Genomic DNA, 24,086 nt, shown 5'->3' with positions numbered 1-24,086 from the left:
AGTCTGAGTAAGCATGGATTTATGAAGGGAAAATCATGCTTGACTAACCTTCTGGAGTTTTTTGAGGATATAACTATGAAAATGGACAAGGGAGAGCCAGTGGATGTAGTGTACCTGGACTTCCAGAAAGCTTTTGATAAAGTCCCACATAGGAGATTAGTGGGCAAAATTAGGGCACATGGTATTGGGGGCAGAGTACTGACATGGATTGAAAATTGGCTGGCTGACAGGAAACAAAGAGTAGTGATTAACGGGTCCCTTTCGGAATGGCAGGCTGTGACCAGTGGGGTACCGCAAGGTTCGGTGCTGGGATTGCAGCTGTTTACAATATACATTAATGATCTAGATGAAGGGATTAAAAGTAACATTAGCAAATTTGCTGATGACACAAAGCTGGGTGGCAGTGTGAAATGTCAGGAGGATGTTATAAGAATGCAAGGTGACTTGGACAGGTTGGGTGAGTGGGCAAATGTATGGCAGATACAGTTTAATGTGGATAAATGTGAGGTTATCCACTTTGGTGGCAAGAACAGGAAGGCAGATTACTATCTAAATGGAGTCAAGTTAGGAAAACGGGAAGTACAACGAGATCTAGGTGTTCTTGTACATCAGCCAATGAATGCAAGCATGCAGGTACAGCAGGCAGTGAAGAAAGCTAATGGCATGCTGGCATTTATAACAAGAGGAATTGAGTATAGGAGTAAAGAGGTCCTTCTGCAGCTGTACAGGGCCCTGGTGAGACCCCACCTGGAGTATTGTGTGCAGTTTTGGTCTCCAAATTTGAGGAAGGACATTCTTGCTATTGAGGGAGTGTAGCGTAGGTTCACAAGGTTAATTCCCGGAATGGTGTGACTGTCGTATGTTGAAAGATTGGAGCGACTGGGCTTGTATACACTGGAATTTAGAAGGATGAGAGGGGATCTGATTGAAACATATAAGATTATTAAGGGATTGGACACACTGGAGGCAGGAAGCACGTTCCCGCTGATGGGTGAGTCCCGAACTAGAGGCCACAGATTAAGCATAAGGGGCAGGCCATTTAGAACAGAGTTGCGGAAAAACTTTTTCACCCAGAGAGTGGTGGATATGTGGAATGGTCTGACCCAGAACGCAGTGGAGGCCAAGTCTCTGGATGCATTCAAGAGAGAGTAAGATAGAGCTCTCATAGATAGCGGGGTCAAGGGATATGGGGAGAGGGCAGGAACGGGGTACTGATTGTGTATAATCAGCCATGATCACTGTGAATGGTGGTGCTGGCTAGAAGGGCCGAATGGCCTACTCCTGCACCTACTGTCTATTGTCTATAAATCAGCCATGATGGAATGCTGAAGCAGACACGATGGACTGAATGGCCTAATTCTGCTCCCATGTCTTATGATCTAAGCATTCAGGATGAAATTTAAAGCAAAATGGTTTAAAGAATTGACCAATGCACTCCTGGGGTGAGATTTTCATGCTAGACCTTGCGCTCCAATGAACTCTTTTAATGGCAAAGGGGGGGGATACTCTCATGAAGATTTGGTTTTGCAAACCTGCTGATTCACTTTCTGAACCACCCTTTCCCTTTTGTGAGCTCTTCTGTTCGAAAAGCCTGACCTTTGTACGCCTCATCACCATAGAAACAAGTCACTTTTCTCTTCTGTATGTTTAGCTTTCCAAAGGGATTATATAGAGGCAAGTTTTTGTAGTAGGAAACAGTTTTATATCTATCTTACCTTTTATGTCACCCCATATTCTGAAGTAGAATAAAAGACAAATTTTCTTCATGGAATAAAAAGTTGTTTGTGTTTTATTAATAGGGTTGGATGGTGAGGAGTTAACTGAAAAATTGTTTGCACAGATTTGTATGCGATCTACCTCATTATATAATCAAATGTTTTATTCAGGTTGCTGGGCTCTACAGTAATGCAGGACTCTTTAGTCTTGCTTCCAAATCTATTGAACATTCAAACGGTCAGAATCCACTTTCCCTGGGCCCTTGCTCAAATGATCTGTTGGAAATATAAACAAGCCCATACAAGTGTATTGTTAGGTGTGTTTTAAGCTGTGTGGAAATTTGTAATGAACATCAAGAATTTTCTGGTAAATGTTTTGCAGAACTGGTGTAAGTAATTGAGGAAAATCCATTGTGAAGTTCACAACTCCAATGGTTTAAGGGAAGCAGCTGTTCCTGAACCTGGCGATGTGGGCCATCAAATTTCCAGCATCTGCAGAATCTCTTGTGTTTATCACACTTCTGTACCTCCTGTCCAATCGTAGCTGTGAAAAAGAAATGGCATGGCCGAAATGATGGGGATCTTTGATGGTAGATACTGCCTTCTGAGGCACCGCTGTATGTCAATGCTACCAATGGTGGGGAGAGCCGTGCCCCAGCTGTATTGAGCTGAGTCCACTACTCTCTGCAGTTTCTTATGTCCCTGGCCATACAAATTGCCATACCATGTTACAGCCAGTCAGGATACCTTCAACATTACATCTGCACAAGCTTGTAGTAAGGTGGCGGCGCTTCAATGGAGGCAGCCAAAGGTGTTAATTGTTTTTTGTAAATGTATTTGTTATGATTGCAAGACACTGCTGGACATTGATAACTTAATACAGTGCAGGTCTACCCCCATCAGTGAGTTGCTCATTGGCCGGGAATCTGCAGGAGTTGTACATAGTGCGGACCGTGCTGCTGCCTGAGAGGCATCGGTGCACAAAGCCAGCGCGCAGTCTGGCAGTAAGTGGTTGTCTAGTGATTGCAAGGCCTTGTTTGGTCACTGGTAAGGTGGAATGATGCCCTGCTTTATTGGCGAATGGTGGGAGGAGCTGCACGGCGCCATGGTTGTCAGGAGGACAGGGTCACCAGTTTGCAGCCGCTCAGGGGAGATGCGTCAGAGTCGGTGTGCCCCACTGGCGTGCCAGAGGTGGCATGACGTGGGGTCGGTGCTGCTCCACCCCCCCCCCCACCGCATTCACTCAGTAGAAGTCAAAATGTATTGTGCTTGATTGCAGACTGCTGGAACGTTCATGCATTCAGAGACTTTTGCTATATATCTTTTGTGTCTTATATGTGCCTAGTGCTGTGAATAACTATTGGTACTGTGTTTTGCTCCTTGACCCCGGAGTAACGTTGTTTTGTTTGGCTGTATTAATTGGTATTTGTGTATAGTAGAATGACAATTAAGCTTAAACTTTAATTTAAAGTGTTCAATGACAAGCTGAACTTCTTTAATCTCCAAAGAAAATAAAAGACTGGTGTACTTTCTTTATGATTGCTTCTAAGTACTGGACCCAGGACAGATAATCGGGTATGTTAATACCCAGGAATGCAAAGCTCCATTATTAATATATCATCATAATGCAAGATATTTGCAATCATATTATAGAGACAATTATGTAAAAGTAACAGTTCTATTAACAGTGCAGCACTATAGCACAGCTCGCTGAGACACTATCTCCAAACGCTAGAGACCCCGGTTCAATCATGTCTCTGGGTGGGGTTTGCAAATTTTCCCTGTGTATATTGGAAGGTTAATAGGCCACTGTAAATTGCCCCTAATGTGTTGGTGAGTGTGGAATCTAGAAGAAGTTCATGGCAATGTGGGGAGAATAAATGGAATTTATGTGGGGATGATTGTTGCCCATTCGGTGGGCCAGGGGCCTGTTTCAGTGCTGTATCTTTCAATGGCTGTAGGATGTGGGGCTGTATGTGCATGAAACTTACCCAGAGAAGTGATTCATTTGAAGTGCTAGTGCTGGCTAAGATGCTTAAGAGATATTAATGACAGCTCGTGAATATAGTTATACATAATACTTGTGAAGAGCTTTTTTTTAAGGGGAAAGGTTTGACTTTTGCGACATTACTCCAGCCACTGCTGTTGTTTGAACACTGACTCTCTTCAGTAGAGGACGTTTGCTTCCCATGAGGCAACGCCAGAGAACCTTCCAACCCTGCAGCTGTGACCAGTCCTGGTAGGGGTGACTGGACTGAATGCTGTGGGCAGGGCACAGAGTAGATTTAAACATGTTTCACAAGAGTGAGCAGGGTGGAGGAACACGTATTCTGCACTGTTGCATTTTTACTGATATTCTATATGGGTTTATTGACTTGTATGAGCGAGGACGGACGTCAAGCCACAGCAAGCCGTGAGTGGGAGTGGGGGTGGGGGGTGGCGGTGAGCATTGGGACTCAGTATATGATTATGATCTTATGCGTGCTTACCATGTCTGACTGTTGGTCATGTGCCTTTGCACCCTGACCCCAGAGTAACACAGTCTCATTTGCCTATATTCACGAGTAGGCGTGTAGGGTTAAATGACAATTAAACTTGAATTTAATTTTATGGACCTCCCAAAAGCCAAATGTTCACTTATGTGCAGAGGACGAGAAAACTCCAGTTCAAATAGTCAAGCAAAACAATAACTGAAAAAGGAATAAAAGGAATGAGATACAACTTCAGTTCTACTGGCCACATGCCACATTGATGAAGTTATAATATTAGTACTATACAGCAACAATGGGGCTATTCAGCCCATAGAACCTATGCTAGCTCTTTAAATGAATCCCTGTGCCTGCACTGTTTACGTGTAACCCAGCAAAAAAACTTCATTCCAAGCACTTGCCAAATTCCCTTCAGTTGCTATGCAATATGTTTCCACTCCTTAAGACAATACATAAAGGTCACAGAAAAATGATTCCTCTCCATAGTGCTATTGAAAGTTATTTTGTTAAAGAGAGTAGCTCAGAACATTAAATGCAACCTAACTATATTCTTCTCAATTCTCTTCATTTTGGAGCCTTGACTGTAAAATTGTGCATGACATCTTAAGAAAGATGAGAAAAGGGAACCAGGGAATTAGAAACCAACATCCTGCAGGATATTAACTGAGTCTGTAATTAAAGGTAAACTAATTGGACAACCTAATATTTTTCCAGCTAATTGAGAATGCTGAAATATTCAATGGGTCAATGATTCAATGGTTAATTTTAATATCAAAAGAGTATATACAATATAAAACCTGAAATCCTTAATCTTCAACCCCACCACCCATCATGGAAGCAAAGCCCCCAGAGACCATGATTGAGAGTCCATCAAAAACCACTGTCTATCCCAGACATGGGCAAACTACGGCCCGCGGAACTTGATGAAATTATATTAATAAACCTTGTTAACGTTTTTTCCCCACAATTCTGGCGTTTTCCCAATAGATGACGCACTCTATATACATTTGTGGTGACCCATTTCCTGGCACATCCGAACTGGCTCACAATTAGCCAGCGTTCCGGCTAAGGGAGATAGCCTGCGGGGATTTGCGAGCACAGAGCTTTGGAGCCTCTGCACCATGGGGGGGCAGGTTGAGAGAGGCTTAAAAGTGAGGCTGGGGATTTCGAATAAAGTTTTTTTCTTTGACTGCAGTTACCGACTCCGTGTCGTAATTTTAGCGCTGCATGTAGCACACCGCTACACATTGACCTTTGTTGAGGTGCAGCGTATTGCGCTTTACTCTTTGTTCGGCTCGACCTATTTGTGTGAACAGGCATTCAGCGTCATGAACATCAACAAAGCCAGCCACAGATCCAAGTTAACTGACCAACACCTCAGATCCATCCTGAGAATCGCCACAACAAAACTAAATCCAGACTTTGATGCGCTGGCTAAAAAGGGAGACCAACAGCACTGTTCCCACTGAAATTAAAAATAAGTTTCTTCGTTGTGTTATGTAAAAAATGCATTTGAAAATATTTTTTTCAATAAGCCTTACATGTTACATGTCATTTCTGTTAAGTGATGGACATGAGTAGTGCGCAGGTGCACGTACGTTCTCAAAATAAAAAATGCGCTCCAGATCAAATAACGCGCTCCGCATACTGGTGCACTCTCACTGTTCTGTCTTTGTGCTGGTCGTTGTTGAGTTTTGACACAGGGGACAATTGAATAAGAAGGAGCAGGACAAGTAGACCTGCATCTCCTACCGTTTTTGAAATAAAGACAGTCAGGAGGAGAGTGATGATGATAATATCTTGAAGGATAACAGAATTTTCAGTGCTTTAAAATAATAACTGTTACTATTTTAAAAAGCTGTATTTTATTCATTTAATTTTCAGTGTTTTAAAAGTCATTTCAATAAATAGCTAAATACCATGGGACTTCAAAGACAGATATTTTGTTGTAATGCATTTGTTCATTTTCAATTGAAATTAAAGCACATGTTTTCTACATATCCCATGATATTTTATTTTCTCTTATGAGGTATATTACCAAAACACTCCATCCATCCGCTCCTGGTCTGGCCCCCCTGTCAAATTTTAGAACCCTTTGTGGCCCACGTCAAAAAGTTTGCCCACCCCTGGTCTATCCCAACACTTTGACATACAGTCTCTCTCTCTCTCCCCCCATCCCCCCTCTCTCTCCCCCTCTCTCTCTCCTCCCTCTCTCTCCCCCTCTCCCCTCTCTCTCCCCTCTCTCCCCCTCTCCCCCCTCTCTCCCCCTCACTCCTCTCTCTCCCTCTCTCTCCTCTCTCTCCCCCTCTCTCCCCACCTCTCTTCCCCCTCTCCCCCTCTCTCCCCCTCTCTCCTCCCCTCTCCTCCCCTCTCTCTCTCCCCCCCTCTCTCCCCCCTCTCTCCCCCTCCCTCACACACACACCTCTCCTACCACAGCAACAGGAGAGTTCAACAGCTCGCTGTTTCGATGTGACAATCTACCACATCGCTTGTCCGAGTTCCCCCAACTCGACGACCAGCAGACTCTCACTCACCGTCGAGAAAGACATGGCTTGAGCTCAGAGGCATTCTTTCAACAGCGGCATTCACCGCCTGTCTGCTGTCTCGATATTTCAGTCTTCTGGGGCTCATCCACAGGACCACTCCCTAAATTCACACATCTTCCAACCAGCATCTATAGATGCCAAAACACCGGGCCACTCGGCGAGTGCCGAGAGCAGGAACCCACCGCCCATGAAGAACCACAGTCTGAGCTACAGCTCAAGATGACAGACTCTGACCAGACTCCAGTCACCTTGTGGGGGGTGGGGGGGGGGGAAAAGAAAAGAGAAGAAATAAACCGATTCGCAGACAAACTGGAAGAAGTCGCCCAGATCCACAAAATACTCTTTAGCTCCTCCCACACCCATATATTTGTAAACATTAAATTATTATTGTGGAAACGGAATTATTATTATTGTTGAAAATAATAAGTAGGGAACAAGAGAACTTCAATGGGTATTTTTTGTATGACTTTGTAAAACACGCACGATATAGTGTGAACTTTAAGCTTGTGGTGTTTTTTAAAAAAAAAAGCATTGATGTGTTCAGGAAACTGGCAGGCTTTCAAACTGGCAAGATTAGCGGTGTTCTGCAAGTGTTTTTTGTTGGTTCCTCAGTTAGTTAGGTAATAGGATAGGAAACCATTGTCCACGATCTGGATGAATGAAGTGTAGGCTGTAAGCAGAGGAGATGGGAACCTGAAGGCATGAGGAGAGATTAAGCAAGAAAGAAAACTATGCCAAATGGATTCTGGTAAATACAGATATGATGTCATCCACTTGGCATGTTAAAAAGTAAAGATTAAAATTATGGATTAATGCTAGCAAGAGGGGACCATTCAGTCCATCAATGCAATGCTGACACCCATCAGAGCAATGCTATCAGCCACACTTGCCCCTCCATTTTCCCTTGTAGCCTTGTAGCTGATTCCCTCTCGCACTACCATTAACTTCACCTTCTGATTCTTTTGCCACTTGCCTATTCTAAGAAGGAATTTACAATATCCCATTCAGCGACCGTCCTGAACATTTTTGGGGCGTGGGAAGAAATCAGCGCGGTCACAGGGAAAACATGCAAAATCCACACAGATGGCACCGGAGGTCAAGATCGAACCCACATTTCAGAGCTGTGAAACAGCTGCACCACCCACACCACCAGATTAACCAGTGTTCCACCTCAAAGGGCAATCAAAGGCTTAGGGGCTTATAAAATGAGTATAATATAGTTCTGAATGAAAATGGATGTCTGAATTTTAATCAAGTGGGTACATTAATGAATGTTGAATTTTGCGCTGAGTTCACTCTAAACTTTCATCACGGACCTTAAAAATGTTTGGTTTCTCTCCAGAAAGCAAAAAGTTGAACACCACAAGTGAAGCTGAACACAAAGCCCTGCATTTCTATCAGGCCTGCATGAATGAGCAGAAAATTGAGGAGCTGCAGGAAAAGCCTCTACTTGACGTCATTAACAAAGTGAGTACCGGGAGCTGGAGAATGTGTCTGTCACTGCATGAACTTCCTTACTCCAGTATTGTCCCTAATGATTTTCAGCAGGTGATCAGTCTGAGTCTGGAATCAGGATATTGTTTTTACTGCGAACACAAGTAAATCAGCAGATGCTGGAAATTCAAAGCAACACACAAAAAATGCTGGAGGAACCCAGCAGGTCGGGCAGCATCTATGGAAAAGAGTGAACAGTCATACTTTTTGGGCCGAGACCCTTCATCAGGACTAGAAAGAAAGAGAAGTCAGAGTAAGAATGTAGGAGGAGGGGGAGGAGGAAAGGGAAAGGGGAGGAAGGGTGATGGACAGGTAAGGTGATCTGGTGAGAGAGAAAGAGAAACAGCAATGGTGAAATACCAGAAGTTTGAGAAATCAATCTCCGTCTGGGTATTTTCCAACCTGATGGTATGAAGATTGATCTCACAAACTTCCAGCGATCGCACCCCCCCCCCCACCTCCATCACCATTCCCCATTTCTTTTCCCTTTCTCTTCCTATCTGCCCATCACCTCCCTCTGGTGCTCCTCTCCCTTCCCTTTCTTCCATGATTTTCTGTCCTCTCCAATTAGAATCCTCCTTCTCCAGCCCTTTATCTCTTTCATCAGTCAACTTCCCAGCTCTTTACTTCAGCCCCACCCCCTCTGCTGGTTTCACTTATCACCTTGTACTTCTTCCTCCCCTCCCCCACATTCTTACTCTGACCTCTCCTCTTCCTTTCCTGACCTAACGAAGGGTCTCAGCCTGAAACGTCGACTGTTTGCTCTTTTCCATGGATGCTGCCTGGCCTGCTGAGTTCCTCCAGCATTTCATGTGTGTGTTGCTACTGTTTTTATGGATCCTGTAACAGGGTTCAATTCAGGTGTAATTATCTGTTCATAACAACATAAGAACACAAGAAAATAGAAGCAGGAGTAAGCTACCTCGCCTCTCAAGCTTCCCTGCCACGCAGTACGATCTTGGCCACCTTACCCCAGGCCTCAACTCTTCTTCTGTGCCAGTTTTCTATTGTCCTCATTTCCTCAATCTTCAACCTCCTCTCTGAATACCTCACCTGACCTGGGATTAGCAATGATTGCTTGAGCACCTATCTCCTTAGCTTCTTCCATGCTGTTATCTTAACCTAGATTGCTTTTTAATCTCTCTCTACCTCTGCTCAGTCTGGGGAGGGTTTTGTTAGCTGACCTGACAGAGGATGTGTGCAGGATCCTTGTGGGAAAGTCATTAAAAGGAGATTCAATTCAGCGCCGTGAAGAGTAAGCTAGGGCGACAGAAATCAGGTGCATTTAAACCAAGACCACACTGATGATTTCACATTCTGTGGGGTTTTGTTTCTCTATCGCAGATGATATTACTCTTCAAATGCTGCACAACCCTTGAATGAGTCCCAATCCCATTCTGATATGTCTATCCATGACCTCCTCTACTGTGAAGATTAAGCCACACTCAGGTTGAAGGAACAACACCATATATTCCATCTGGGTAGCCTCCAACCTGATGGCATGAACATTGACTTCTCTAATTTCCATTAATGCCCCTCTTCCCCTTCTTACCCCATCCCTGATTTATTTATTCCCCCCCCACTCCTGTTTTTTCTCTCTCTGCCCATCACTCTGCCTGTTCTGCATCTCCCTCTGGTGCTCCCCTCCCCCTTTCTTTCTCCCTAGGCCTCCCGTCCCATGATCCTCTCCCATGTCCTTATCCCTTTTGCCAATCACCTTTCCAGCTCTTAGCATCACCCCCCCCCCCCCATCTTCTCCTATCATTTCAGATTTCTCCATTCCTACTTTCAAATCTCTTACTACCTTTTCTTTCAGTTAGTCCTGACTCCAGCCAGCAAAGCTTTCCTTGGTCATTGAAGCAGGCCAGCCTCCAAACCACGACAAGTCCTCTTGGCTCTCTAATACTAAGTGCCCTATTTATAGTTTTGGAAAGCTGTGACCTCAAAGTTAAGATGCTTAACAAGAGTCTTCATTCTTTCTCCAGTTGGGAGGCTGGAACATCAGCAGAGACTGGAACAAGGACAACTTTCAAGAAGTGCTCCAGGCTGTCACATCCCTCTACCAAAGCAGCCCGTTCTTCTCCGTCTACGTCAGCAATGATGCTAAAAACTCCAACAGTAATGTCATTCAGGTACACAGCTGGGATCAAGGCCTGAGTCCATGTGACGGTGGGGGAGGGGAAGCTCAGCCCCGAGAAAACCTGAGCTACAATTGATCGAAGGCAGCCGAGTGAATGTGGTGAACAGACTGGGTAACAAGCAGGTTGCAGCAAAGCCTACTCATTAACAGTATGAGGTGCTCTACTAAAACAAGAGGAGTGCTTGGAAAGATGTAAATAGAAAATATGACATTCCCTGGAGAGGAAAGAAAAACCACCACTGCAAATGTGAGCTAAAAAGTGGGAATTATCTGAACTTATCCAGTTTGATGTTGAGTCCAGGAGGCTGCAACATGCCTAGCTGGAAGATGAGGTGCTGATCTTCAATCTTATGTTATGCTTAATTGGAATAATGTGGAGGGACAATGCATAAGTGTCAGCACGGTAGTGGGGTAAAGAGCTTAAAGTGACCCAGAAACTTTCTCTGCAACTTAGAACTTGCTCAATTTCAAATTTTTTCTAGTTCTGATGAAAAGTTATTTCTCCCACCACATATTCTGCTTGACCTGATTCTTATCTCCGGAATTCTATGTTTTATTTTAAATGCCCCACCCATCTGCAGTATTTTCTTCTGGTTTTAACGGAAGAACCCCCGACAGCTAACTCAGCAGCCTTCCTCAAACAGCAGTGCGATAACAGGCAGAGAATCTGGTTATGGTGGCATTCAATGAAAGAATTCAAGGGGTTCAGTGAAGCTGGTTGGGGAAAGAGACGATGGGTAGGAAGATGGGAATGCATGCTTTTCTTTGGCATTTTGTGTGCACCAAAGCAATGCGTCTAAGCAACGTTTCCATGAGGGGAACCAAGTGTAAGGATTAATGGAGATAGCATAAAGGAGAGTTTAAATTGCCCTTTTTAGAGAGGGAAAAAATTGAGAGATGAGTTCTGGATTTTTACATTGGCATTTGTTTCAACAAGACCACCACCAATATTAACAACAATCAGAAGATCCAGGATGATATCAGTTGTGCAACAGAGCCAGTGGTGGAGGCCTGGATTCTCCAAATGTTATTATGTCTCCAGGTTAGTGGGAAACCTAGAGAAATGGTGTAAGTTGTCAGAAGGGGTTCTCACTAGATGCCCTGGATTCTTTCCGATAAATTGACTGCTGCAAATCACCCCTGGTGCATGGAACTGGTGGGAGAACTGGAGGGAGCCATATGAGTGGGCATGTGAGAGAAAATGGGTTGAAGGAGATAAGTGAGGAGGAAAAGATCAGTAGGTTAATCTGAGAGCTGCGGTAGATAGAATGGACTGAATGACCTTCTCCTAGTTCATAAAGAAATATAAAAAAGGAAGGTCTAATCTTGATGAGAAAGAAATGAAAATGAACTCCTATACCGTACCTGTTGTCACAATCACAAACTACATCTACCTGTACAACAAATTGTTTAACCTTGCTCGATACTTACTGCTTCCTCCGCAGATAGACCAATCTGGGCTAAATTTACCTTCAAGAGATTACTATCTCAACAAAACTGCCAATGAGAAGGTACGTGACTCAGCAGAGTAAATTCCTGAAATCTCTCGTAAGTTAAATCAATTTTACCAGTTTTTAAATGACTTCAAGTTGAGCCCATTCAAGCAGTGCTCAATATCCTGTAGAATGCTCCTTGTTGACCATCTCCCCATTCACCACCGCCACAGGTAGGTGCAATTTTCCTACTAAAGTGCTTCACTTAACATGTTGACGAGACCGTGCTTGACGGCATGCTACAAGGATGAGGATTGATTCTCCTCCTTTTAACCTTCTGCACTCTCCTGTCAAAGTCAAGTCCATTTCAACAAAGATGAACTAATTCAGCATGGAAGTCTTGGGGCTCTTGCTACTTAGTTTGACAGCATCCTCTGGCCCAGTCTATTTGGCCTGTGTCATTGCACTGAAGGGAGGGCAGATTTTCCACACTGGATTCATCTGTTTTACTGAAAATAAAGTTCAGCAAACTCTGCAAATGAAGTAAATCTTCCTTGTATAAATGGAGTCAAAAGGAAGATATCCTTGTCCTTCATTGGTGATACAAATGAATTGGGAGAAGTGTTGGAAGGTGCCATTTTTTCCCGTCATTGTGATTTGAGTGCATCTCTTCCAATGTTAGCAGTGCCCCCGCTGAACATCTGTTTAGGCATTTTTGTAGATAAATATGCTCTGCAAATTTATGGATGTTTACAAACACCCCCTAATATCTCAATATGCAGCTCAGCATCTGATAATTATTTGATAATCATCTTTGATCCATTTTAATAATATGTTTGTTTCCAGAAATAGCTTGGAAAGTTGCCTAGTTTGCCACTCACTCCTCAGGAACTCTGGCCGAATCCCTAGGTAACTGAGCCAAGTACTCTTGGACAGTCCTAATCACCTTGCAAGGAACATAACATCTGCCTGCCCTTGAGACAGACAGGTGGTGGGCAAGAGGCAGTGGTTACTTGTCCAGATATTTTATTTACCAAGCAGTACAGTTGGCTGCAGCAGTTGTGGATAGCAGTGTTTTAATGCAGATGTTGAAAACTTCACCTGGCTTCAACAGTATAGGGATGTTGGTGGATCTCTATTATCACCTATTCAGCATATTTTCTCTTGATTATTACTTAGTAAACCATGTTGTTGCTTTAATTAATGCATTAGTAAGCACGTGCATATACTCATTGACCACTTTATTAGGTACACACATACACCTACTCATTAATGCAAATATATAATCAGCCAATCATGTGGCAGAAACTCAATGCACAAAAGTATGTAGACATGGTCAAGAGGTACAGTTGTTGTTCAGACCAAACATCAGAATGGGGAAGAATGTAATCTAAATGGCTTCGACCATGGAATGACTATTGGTGTCAAACAGGGTGGTGGAGTATCTCAGGAACTGCTGATTTCTAGAGAAATCTCCAGAGTTTACAGCGAATGGTGTGGAAAAACAGAAAACATCCAATGAGCAGCATTTCTATAGGCGAAAACACCTGGTTAATGGGAGAGGTCGTAGGAAAATGGCCAGACTGGCTCAAGCTGACAAAAAGGCGACAGTAACTCAAATAATCAAGTGTTACAACAGTTGTGTGTAGGAGATCATCTCTGAATGCACAACACATTGAAACTTGAGGTGGATGGGCTACAGCAGCAGAAGACCACGAACGTACACTCGGTGGCCACTTTATTAGGTATGGGTGGTGCCTAATAAAGTGGCTGCTGTATGTATTTAGATGTCAGCAGCCACTCAATGCTGGCATTGCCAGCACTCTTAACCCAACCGCAGAGATTTAACCAAAACTTAAATCACTGTGGCTCTGGTATACGGTACAAGGCGTCGTGTGAAGTGGAAGAACGAAAGCAAAAGCAAACAATACAAATCCAGCAAATACAAAATAAAACAGAAAATACTGGAGATGCTCAGCAGGTCAGGCGGCATCTGCGTAGGAAAAACAGTTAATGTTTCATGACCTTTCATCATTTCGCCTGAGCCTTTCACCGAGAAATAAATTGCCAAGTGACTGACAATCAGGTTCTGTTGGAAGGGAAACCACCCAGAACACACAGCAGCTGCCTGCTCTGTGTGTAAGCAGAGTCAGTTCTGACACGCGCATTGCTGGAAAAGATCCCGTTTCCAGAATCCATATCTCAGCTGCGTTAATGACAGGAAGGGAATGATGAATGTATGGTCTGAATTGCAGGCGACACGCTGCCAGACATAACCACACCATCTTCAATTGAAGTTTATCTTCTATTGGTGACCTCAGCTGGTCAATGCCTCCAACCAAATAATGTGAAGCTGGCGTTCATCTTAAAACTGACTCGACTCATACTTTGCTCAGGCTGTTAGAATCCGACATGCCCCGTTTCAGTCATTTTAGTATGCAGATCAACAGATTAAGATCTGCCAAATGTCTCCCTTCTCGCTGTGAAATGGTGAAAACCTCTTTCTCCCTTGTTAGGGAGAGGAAGAGAGCCTGTGGTATGTTGAATTGAAATGCAGCAAAGTATCAATAAAGACACAGACTTGCAGTACCCCAAAGACTACTTGTCCACCAATTCTGTGTCTTTATTGATGTTTTGCTGCACCCTTTGAGTGCTCGGTGGGGGACGCCAATGCTTTTTTGCTGGTGAGGGTGGAGGGGGGGATTGTTGTTTTGCTGCTGCTTACACGTAGGAAAGGGGAGTTGGGGGGGCTTTGGGATTCTGACTGTCATTTATTCTTTGGGGCACTCCTCTGTTTTCGTGGATGGTTGTGAGAAAAAGAATTTCATAATGTATATTGTATATATTTCCCTGACATTAAATGTACCTTTAAAACGTTTGAAATGGATTTGTTTCCTCTTCAAAGGGGTTCTGATATGAACTTGACTTCTTTTGGATCATATTGCTGCCTGTTGTTGCAGATGTGTATCTTGGATTTTGTATAAAGGATTTCTCACTGTACTATCGTGAGCTTCAGCCCAGATAAAACTCTCAATCAGAGATCCAGACAGGATGATTCCCAGTAGATATTGCTGGGATTCACTCAGACCTACCCAGTTGACAATAAATTGAAAGCCATTTTCACTTAAGATGTCCTTCAATATCCAATGACTTTGTCTGTGGATGAGTTAGAGGAATGTTTGAGTGATAGCCAGGAAGTGACAATGTGTCAAGAGAACTGATTTATTTTTTCCTCCTCATTTTGGCTTGTCCTTTATTCCAGTGCAGAGCGTTTAAAGACAGCTGCCTTCAGATTCATATTGGCAGCCTAATTCAATGCAAATGTTGCTGGATTTGTATGCTTGCAGGGAAGAACTGGGCCATTTATTTCAAATGTAGTTATGGTATGGTAAATAACTGGTGTATGTATGACTGGGAGTTTGTTAAATCTAGCTTACCTCAGAGTAAGTTAATTTGAGATCACTAAATTGGTTTTGAAACTTTAGAATGGTGCATGCTAACACAAAGATTAAGGCATACTGTATACAAGGGCAGGAATGAAAATTAGTGACTAAAAACAATAACAGAAAGAATGCAAACATATAGGGAGAAAGTTATTTTTGATTGCCAGTGTTAAATGTGTACATTTTGGCTGTCAGTTTTGCCTAGCTCTGCTAACTTCTTTCAAGATTTTGATTGTATATTATTGGCAGCAATTACTTTATTACATTTATTCACTTATTGTTAACTGTCTTTGCTATTTAAAGTTTAAGACTTGTAAGAAGTTTAAGTTCAAGTTCAGGTTTATAGTCATTCAACCATATACATTTTTCTCACCAAATGAAGAAGGCAGGCCTCTGGACCAATGTGCACAACACAGTACATATAACTCTCACACAACACATACAAAGTAATAGTACCACAAATAAATCTACAAATAATAAAACATATTCCAGAAAATTGGCATTTTTCGTAAGGTGCCTTTAACAACAGAAGTCAAAAAGTAAAGAGTATTATATTAGTGGCCTGGGTGGTGGCAGAGAGTTCAGTATCTCGTGGCCTGGGGGGGCGAAGCTGTTTTCTGTCCTAACAGCCCTTGTCCTATTACCGTTGTAACTTTTGCTTGACGGTAGGGAATGTCAAAGAGATTGAGGCAGCCTCTCCACTTCTTGAGGAGACTGAGGTGATCGAGGCTGCTCTTTCCCACATTCTAACCATTTTTACAGGAGCACCATCATTAAGAGTGTCCTGACCAGCTGCATCACCATCTGGTACGGGGACTGCAAGGCATCCGACCACAGGGCCACTCCTAGGGATGTGAGGACTACTGAAAGGATCACTGGGGTCTCTTTTCCACACATTCGAGATATTTATTAGGAACACTGTGTACGGAGAAGCCCTTAGCATTGTCAAGCATCCCTCCCACCCATCCCCAAACTTTCTTCCCCCCACCACCCAGCGTACCATAGCATAATAGACAAGGACTGTAAACTTAAACATGAAGGGTGATTTTCATATTGCTCTTGTAGAGGGGAAGAATAAAACCAGGAATATTTATGCTTTTTTGTTCTCTGTCATGAACTTACTTAAATGTAAGTGTCATTGAAGATACATTTGAGAGTATCAGAATACCCCTCGGGGTATTGAGCTATTAAAGGTTTCGGCAGAAGATTGTGGGAATATCGCTGACGGGTAACACTATGGAGCCTGTGAGCTGGAGGACTTTCTGAACAATCACTGAGGTGGAAGTAGACAATTTAATTTGATGTTTCCTCAAGAAGTGGAGAGGCGTAGTAATCAAATGGGCCAAACTGCGGTGCCACATCAGTGAAACATGAATAAGAAGATAGAGAATGAAAATGGGACTCTTGCAGGAAGTTCTCACCCTAACTAAGACTTTAGGTTTATTATTATTGTCATTGTTAAGAGATTCTACCTCTTCAGAATTAGAAACCATGTATGTGTTTCATTTTGTTATTGTGCTAATTAAACGGTTTTGAAGTAAACCACTGTTTTCCTTTCCCTTCAGGTCCTAACAGCTTACTTGAATCACATGGTGAAACTAGGGGTGCTGCTGGGTGGCGAGGAGACTTCCACCCAGGCCCAAATGCAGCAGGTTCTCGACTTTGAGACAGAGCTGGCCAACATAACAGTTTCACAGGTGGACCGCACAGATGAAGAACAAATATACAACAAAATGACAATACGCAGCCTCCAGGTGAGCGGTTGTTACAAGAAATCATTCACTTAAGTCCTTTTAAACTTTTTCCATCATTCATCTCTCAATGCAAGTTGATTTCATTCCTCAAAGGGATTAATTTATTCTCTACACCAAAAGATAGATGAAGTATATCCTTGAGTTAACCACCTGGAATCCTCCAAAATGGATCATTGTCTTTCCCCATCCTCCACCCTGAATCCTAATGTTGCACTGAGTGAAGACTACAAAAGATTTGTTTCCAAAGTAGTTGCAGAGTTAGAAGTTTTATCTGTTTGGGGATTTTAGTAATCATTTTGTGACCACCCACCCCATGGCACGGGGAGCCTATAAATATTAACAGAGTATTGGAATGCACTGTGAGTTCTGAACCTATGCCTCTTATTCATTCTAGAACATTCTTTGTCTCCTGGTCCTGGGCTTTTTCTGTTTAGTAAAACTCTCCTTTTTCAGGGGCTGGCTCCAGCTGTTGACTGGCTGTCCCTGCTCTCTGCCATCATGTATCCAATAGAGCTGAGTGACTCTGAGCCTGTGGTCATCTACGCAAAGGAATACCTGAAGAAAGTCTCCGACCTTATTAACTCGACAGATAAAAGGTCAGACTCCATTACATTTATCTTTCATTTCTTCCCTCGCTGGTACATAACAGACACAAGACAGCTGCACTCAGCCTCATTCCATCTGCCCAGGTAATGTCTGCTTTAATTTACTATGAGGATAAGGAAGGAAAATAAATAAAAACATTGAAGGTCAAGAACAATTGTCCACGGTTCATAGCGAATTCTATTATATAAAGTAATTTGGTTTGTATCTTGGAAAGGTCTCAAAACTTTAATTACTGTCAAGTGCAGACTGTAGTTAAGTGGGCAAATATGGAGGCCATTTTGTGTGTTTTAATATCCAAAGCTGTTGTTCATCTCAGGGCTCACCCAGTGTGGTGAACTACATATACCCGTCTGGACACGCCCCCTGCTGACTGCTCCTGTGACTCCTCCCACAGTCCCCTGGATAAAGGCGATTGAGGCCTGAGCCCAGCCTCTCAGTCTCCAGGATGTAGTATGGTGATCAACCACTGTTGTTCCTTCTTCCAGTCAATAAAAGCCGATATCTCGCCTTTACATCTCAGAGTGAGTTATTGATGGTGCATCACCCAGAATCCACAGTAATTGTTAAGAGTCTATCTTTGCCCCTCCCCCTCCCTTTCTCTCTGCACCTCTCACACACCCTGTGCTATTCTCTCTAATTCCCTCCCTCAATAGTCTCACTGACAACCTCTTAATCAACTGTAGCCCTTTACCTGCAACTGTCCGTTGAAGTCCCATGGCCCTACATGTTTTTGGGACTCTTGGGCCATTGAAAATTCTTGTTACTTTTTCTGGAATAGTTCACCTTTGTTTTTATTTATCTTTTTACAATGATCACTTCTTGTTTTCCAACAAAAATCTGAACTTTCTCCAAACCTACCTGCTTTGGGATGTACACAACCCTAGTGACAGCATCCTGTTCTTCCCCAGCCCCAGGGTCTCAACATTTGCCCAGTCTGATTCATTTTTTTAATTGAGATATGGTGTGGAACAGGCCCTTCTGGCCTTTCAAGCCAGGCCACCCAGCAATCCACCAATTTAGTCCTAGCCTAATCGCAGGACAATTTACAATGACCAACAAACCAACCAGGATGTCTTTGGACTGTGGGAGGAAACCAGAGCATCCGGAGGAAACCCACACAAACATGGGGAGAATGTACCAACTGCTTACAGGCAGCAGAGGAAATTGAACCCAGGTCATTGGAACTGTAAAGCGTTGTGCTAGCCACTATGCCTCCATGATATTAAATATTCATCTTTACAATGGACTGTGATGACTGTCAATATTTCTGCTTCTAGTATCCTCAACAACTATATGATATGGAATGTGATAACCAAAACAGCCAGCTTTCTGGATCATCGCTTCCAGGATGCTGAGGAAGAATTCCTTATGGTCATGACAGGAACTAAAACAGTGAGTAAAAAGCCATCTGTTAGCTAGTAATGGATCCCAGAGCCTGGCAATGATTCTCATTTAATTGAATGTATTAACGTTAATCCATCATAATCCAGATTTGATTCAATTTTAGAAGCACCCATTCCAATGTAGTTTTAGTATTTTTCCTGTTCATCTCTGAGTAAGTCCGGAAACCCGGACTGGATCAGTAAAGCTGGCTATCTACTTTTACATTAATATTCAATCCCTTTGGTCCATGAACTTTCATTTCCAGTAGTAAATATGGATTGTGATTAACTTTCAGTCCAGAGTTTAGTTCTGGTTCAGCCCCACCAAGCACAAATCTATGTCATTTTGAACTTCATTTTGAGGTCATGTTTCTCAAAAGCAGATACTGAAGTGAAACGAAATTGGATAACTTACTGAAATACAATATCCATCACATCCCTATGTTAAACTGAGTTTGTGCAATTGAATGTAAAAAGCCTGAGGTATGTTTATTTTACTTAATAGATGCAAGAAGGATGGGATATTTCCCTGTTTTTTTCATAAACGTTACCTAATAAAGAGTAAATCCGAAACAAATTAGCCATCTCTCAACTGTGACTGTTATAAAGCTACATCAAAGCAAAAGAGCTCTAGCATCAGGACAACGTAACCAACCTGTTTCAGACAATTGCTTGACTGACCTTCTTATGGAAGGTACTAATATGGTGGACAACTGCTTGGTCAGCTTTCTCCGGCAGATTTAAGGATGGATCTGACTGGTCCCAGCAGTGTAGATCGGCTGTGCGATATCTGCAATCTCAGGTCGGCTGAGAAACCATCAGATCCTGGCTCTGTTTTCCAATGGACTCTGAAAAGGAGCTTTAACAATAACTTGTTGTTCATGCGTGTTGAATTAAAGGATTCAGGAACTGGGCATCACTGGCATGTCTGGTATTTATTGCTCATACCCAAGTGCCCTTGAGAGCACTTGGCGATGAGCCCACGTAAACCTCGAGATGAACTGATTGATGTCCTTAGACTTGGGACAATTCCTAACACCTAAAGCAAAGGAAGTATTCCAGATGGATGGAACTGATGTCTTATTTAATTGTAATCTATGCAAGGAACAAACAGAGCATTACCAGTTCACTTTAGCTCTTGGTTCTGTCCTGTGTTCCTAAGCTATTCTCCTTCAAAGTCAAAGTTCACTTATTATCAAAGTATGTATGCAGTATACAACCCTGAACCCTGAAAATATTACTATACCGTACTTCATAATACTATAATTCGTAATATCACTAATCAAGAATGTGCAGATGCTAAAAATCTGAACTAAAAGCAGAAAATTTTGGAAAGACCGGTGCATCTGTGGAAGGTGCACCAGTTAATATTTTAGTTCCGGAACCTTCCATGCGACTGGGAAAGAGATAAACAAGTACAGTAGATTGGGAAACCACCTTATCGAATACCTTCGTTCCATCTGCCGCAAAAAGCAGGATTTCCCGGTGGCCACCCATTTCAGTTCTAATTCCCATTCCCATTCTGACATGTCAGTCCATGCCTACTCTTCTGCTGTGATGAGGCCACACTCTGGTTGGAGGAGCAACACCTTATATTCCGTTCCAACCTGATGGCATGAACATAGATTTCTCAAACTTCCAGTAATTGCACCCCTCTCTCCTTCACCATTCCCCATTCTGTTTTCCCATTCTCACCTTATCTCCTTACCAGCCAATCACTTCCCTCTGGTTCTCCTCCCCCTTCCCTTCCATGATCTTCTGTCCTCTCCTATCAGATTCCCCCTTCTCCAGCCCTTTCAATAATCAGCTTCCCTGCTCTTTACTTCACAACCTCCCCCTCTTCCTGTTTCACTTATCACCTTCCACCTTATAATTCTTCCTCCTTTAGGTATAGGGTTAATGCCTGGTTGCATTATTTGATTGAAAACTTCATGTGGTTAATGCTCGTTGAAGCAGCCAGACCTTCCACGAAGTAGATTTCTCACTGTTTAGCCTTAGCTATTTGCATTGTTTACAGTAATCAAATTACCTTACCTAGTATCCTAGTTCTGGGTATGTCTTTGCACCACTCCCCTTCTCCTGGCACTCCTTCTCTGCCACCTGCCCCACATCCCTCCACCCTTGCAATTTCCAATATCATTTGCTCCTGCCAGATTTACAAACTTGCTCTCCGCTCCACATTGTCAGAGGTCTTAGGCGCCCTAGCTATATATATATGTGCTGAGGATTTTTTTCACAGTACTCTGTGTCCTGCAAAGGTATCTGGTTTATTTTACAAGCTGGAAATCTATAATAAAATCACTAGAAATACTCAGCAGGTGAGATGAGAAAATTGGTCCCACGTCACCAGTTAAACTGCTGATACCTGGAACAAGTAATGATGCCATTAGCAAAGTTCTGAAACAAGATGGTAACGAAAATGGAAATCTAACTGAGTCGACTGGTGGCATTTATCTGAGCTGTAGAAGTGAATATGGTTGTTTTGAGAGTTTTTCTCACTATAGATCCTGGTCAAAGAACTAACCTATCACTTTCTGCACATTGCGTTATAATCTTCTGCAGGTTTAACCCATCACTGATTTAACAGATGTACATATATATTGAAAAATTACCTTTTCAATATATATGATGTCCGTTCTGCCACAGTTTCTCACTGGTTTTATACATGAATGAAATAGAAGTTTTCATCATCTTTCTAGGAGGGTGTGGTGTATTAACTATGGACCGCTGCTGCTCCTGATGTCAAAGAACAGGAGTAGTAGTAATCATGCCAGTGTGGTCACTGGAAGTTCAATCTTGCTGTGCTTGTGTAAGGGAAAGAGGGTTAACCATTGTATGTGCTATCAAGCAGTTATACCTTGGTTAAGTATCATTTACTCTAAATTTTGTCCTTTCCCCTCTTCCTTTCAGATGTGTAACACTCGATGGAAGAAGTGCGTTAGTGACTCTGATGAAATACTTGGGTTTTCACTTGGAGCTTTGTTCATCAAAGAGGCATTTGCTCAAGACAGCAGGCGGATTGTAAGTGAAGGTCCATCATTCTGCTCTCTCTATTTGTGGATAACTTGAAATGTTTACTTGTAATTTAAACAGCTTTTTAAAACCGTGCACCACAGTGGTGTGGAGGCATTCCAACATTGACTGGATTTTCAGCATTGCACACCGGTCACAGTTCAAGCCTGCTCTCTGGTGATTAGTCTGATTGATCCTTTGTTTGATTATTTGGGATTCTGGGACAGGGAGCTGGCCATGCATTAGGACGGGGGCATGCGTTGATGAGCTGAAGAAAAGAAATGGTATTCTTCCTGCACCGTTCACTCTTGATCAAGGAAATGAACTTGGTCACTGGGTGCAAGGTGCTATGTGTTGCTATACTTGTTTGTGCCCCTGCCCTACTACTGCACTATAGCGGTCTGCCGAGACCTTTTCTAGTTCACTTAGAGGTTAAAAATTGATCAGATTCACAGTTTATTAATATAAAAAGAGATAAAATATGTACCGATATAGTCCCCATTCTGGAAGATTGGGTGACTGGCAGGAGGCAAAGAATGGGAATAAAGGGTAACTGGTGGTGACTAGGGACATTTCGCAGGGGTCAATATTGGGACCAGTTCTTTTCACATTATATATCAGTGATTTGGATGATGTAACCGATGGCTTTGTGGCCAAGTTTGAAGACTAACCAAAGACAGGTAGAGGGACAGGAAGTGTTGAGGAAGCAGGGAGCCTGCAGAAGGATTGGGATTGGGAGATTGCAGATTGGGAGAATGGGCAAAGAAGTGGCCGATCAAATCAAATCAAATTAAATTCATGTTTAATTACCATTCAACCATACATGGATGCAGCCAAACAAAACAGCGTTCCTCTGAGGCCAAGATACAAAACATACACAGAACATTCAAAGTCACAAGCACACACATAGTCATGCAAAACAAAAACATATATATAGTCCAACTCACTGAGCGACATGTCCTGCAAATTGGGTGCAGTTCCCGGGCAGAGCGCAGGCACACTGTCATTTCACTGATTGAACATTGGAAGGCAGCATTGACAGAAGAGGCCAATCCCCAATCAGAATATAGTACAGAAAATATATGGTTATGCACTTTGAGAGAAGGAATAAATGTGTAGACTGTTTTTTAAATGGGGAAAAAATTCAGAAATCAGAGGTGCAAAGGTACTTGGGAGTCCTCGTGCAGGATTCCCAAAGTTACACTGCAGGTTGAGTCTATGGTAAGGAAGTCAAATGCAATGATAGCATTCATTTCAAGAGGACTAGAATAGGGTGTAATGGTGAGATTTTATGGCATTGGTCAGACCACACTTGGAGCATTGTGGGCAGTTTTGGAACCTTATTTAAGAAAAGTTGTGCTAGCATTGGAGAGGATCCAGAGGAGATTGGTGAGATTGATTCCAGGAATCAATGGGTTAATGTTTCATGAGAAACGTTTGATGCCTCTCGACTTGTACTCACTGGAGTTTAGAAGAATGAGAGGGTACCTCTGAAATATTTCAGATATGGAAAGGCCTAAATAGACTTGGAGAAGATGTTCTCTATAATGGATGAGTTTAGGACCAGAGGGCCTCAGAATAGAGGGATGTCCATTTAGAACAGAGATTAGGAGAAATTTCTTTAGCCAGTGTTACGGATTCAAGCAACCATAAATATATGAGTGAGGCAGGGGTTTTTATAACAAATAACACGTTTATTAAACACTGAAAACAAACCCCCCAAAAGTAAACAAATCACTAATGTAACCAGAAATCAGCTGCTGTGCGGCAGCTTAAACAGTTCTTAAAGCAATGAAGCTTATACAGTTCTTAAAACGATGATGCAAAAACAGTTCTTCAAAGTAGTATTGCAAAAGTTCAAAATTCTTACAGTCCATTTAAGGGAGAGAGTTTTTAAGACAATTTAAAGTCTCTTTCACGTCGTCTTGTTGCGATTCCAAATCGAACTTTTCCCGCAAAGAATTTAGAAAGATGAAGAATGAAATGGCTTAAAGGCACTGACCTTTCCTTTACAAAACTGTTCCCAATCCTTTCTGCTATTCACAGGGATTAACACGGGCACAGTCAACGAA

General features: G+C 42.7%; 1 protein-coding gene across 4 annotated transcripts in view; it reads left to right on the top strand.

The window, feature by feature from the left end:
* Positions 1-24,086, top strand: part of LOC132382002 (endothelin-converting enzyme 1-like) — a 314,075-nt gene that overhangs the window by 254,292 nt on the left and 35,697 nt on the right. For all 4 annotated transcript variants that reach the window (XM_059951778.1, XM_059951780.1, XM_059951777.1 and 1 more), the window contains 7 exons: positions 8,093-8,217; positions 10,230-10,376; positions 11,830-11,895; positions 16,826-17,014; positions 17,468-17,610; positions 18,898-19,012; positions 21,913-22,023. In XM_059951778.1, the coding sequence (XP_059807761.1) occupies positions 8,093-8,217; positions 10,230-10,376; positions 11,830-11,895; positions 16,826-17,014; positions 17,468-17,610; positions 18,898-19,012; positions 21,913-22,023 (896 nt within the window). The remainder of the gene's footprint in view (positions 1-8,092; positions 8,218-10,229; positions 10,377-11,829; positions 11,896-16,825; positions 17,015-17,467; positions 17,611-18,897; positions 19,013-21,912; positions 22,024-24,086) is intronic.

The sequence above is a fragment of the Hypanus sabinus genome, chromosome 27, assembly GCF_030144855.1.
Source record: "Hypanus sabinus isolate sHypSab1 chromosome 27, sHypSab1.hap1, whole genome shotgun sequence".
Classification (NCBI taxonomy): domain Eukaryota; kingdom Metazoa; phylum Chordata; class Chondrichthyes; order Myliobatiformes; family Dasyatidae; genus Hypanus; species Hypanus sabinus.
The sequence above is the reverse complement of the archived record's forward strand: the minus strand, read 5'-3'. Positions and strand labels throughout refer to the sequence as shown.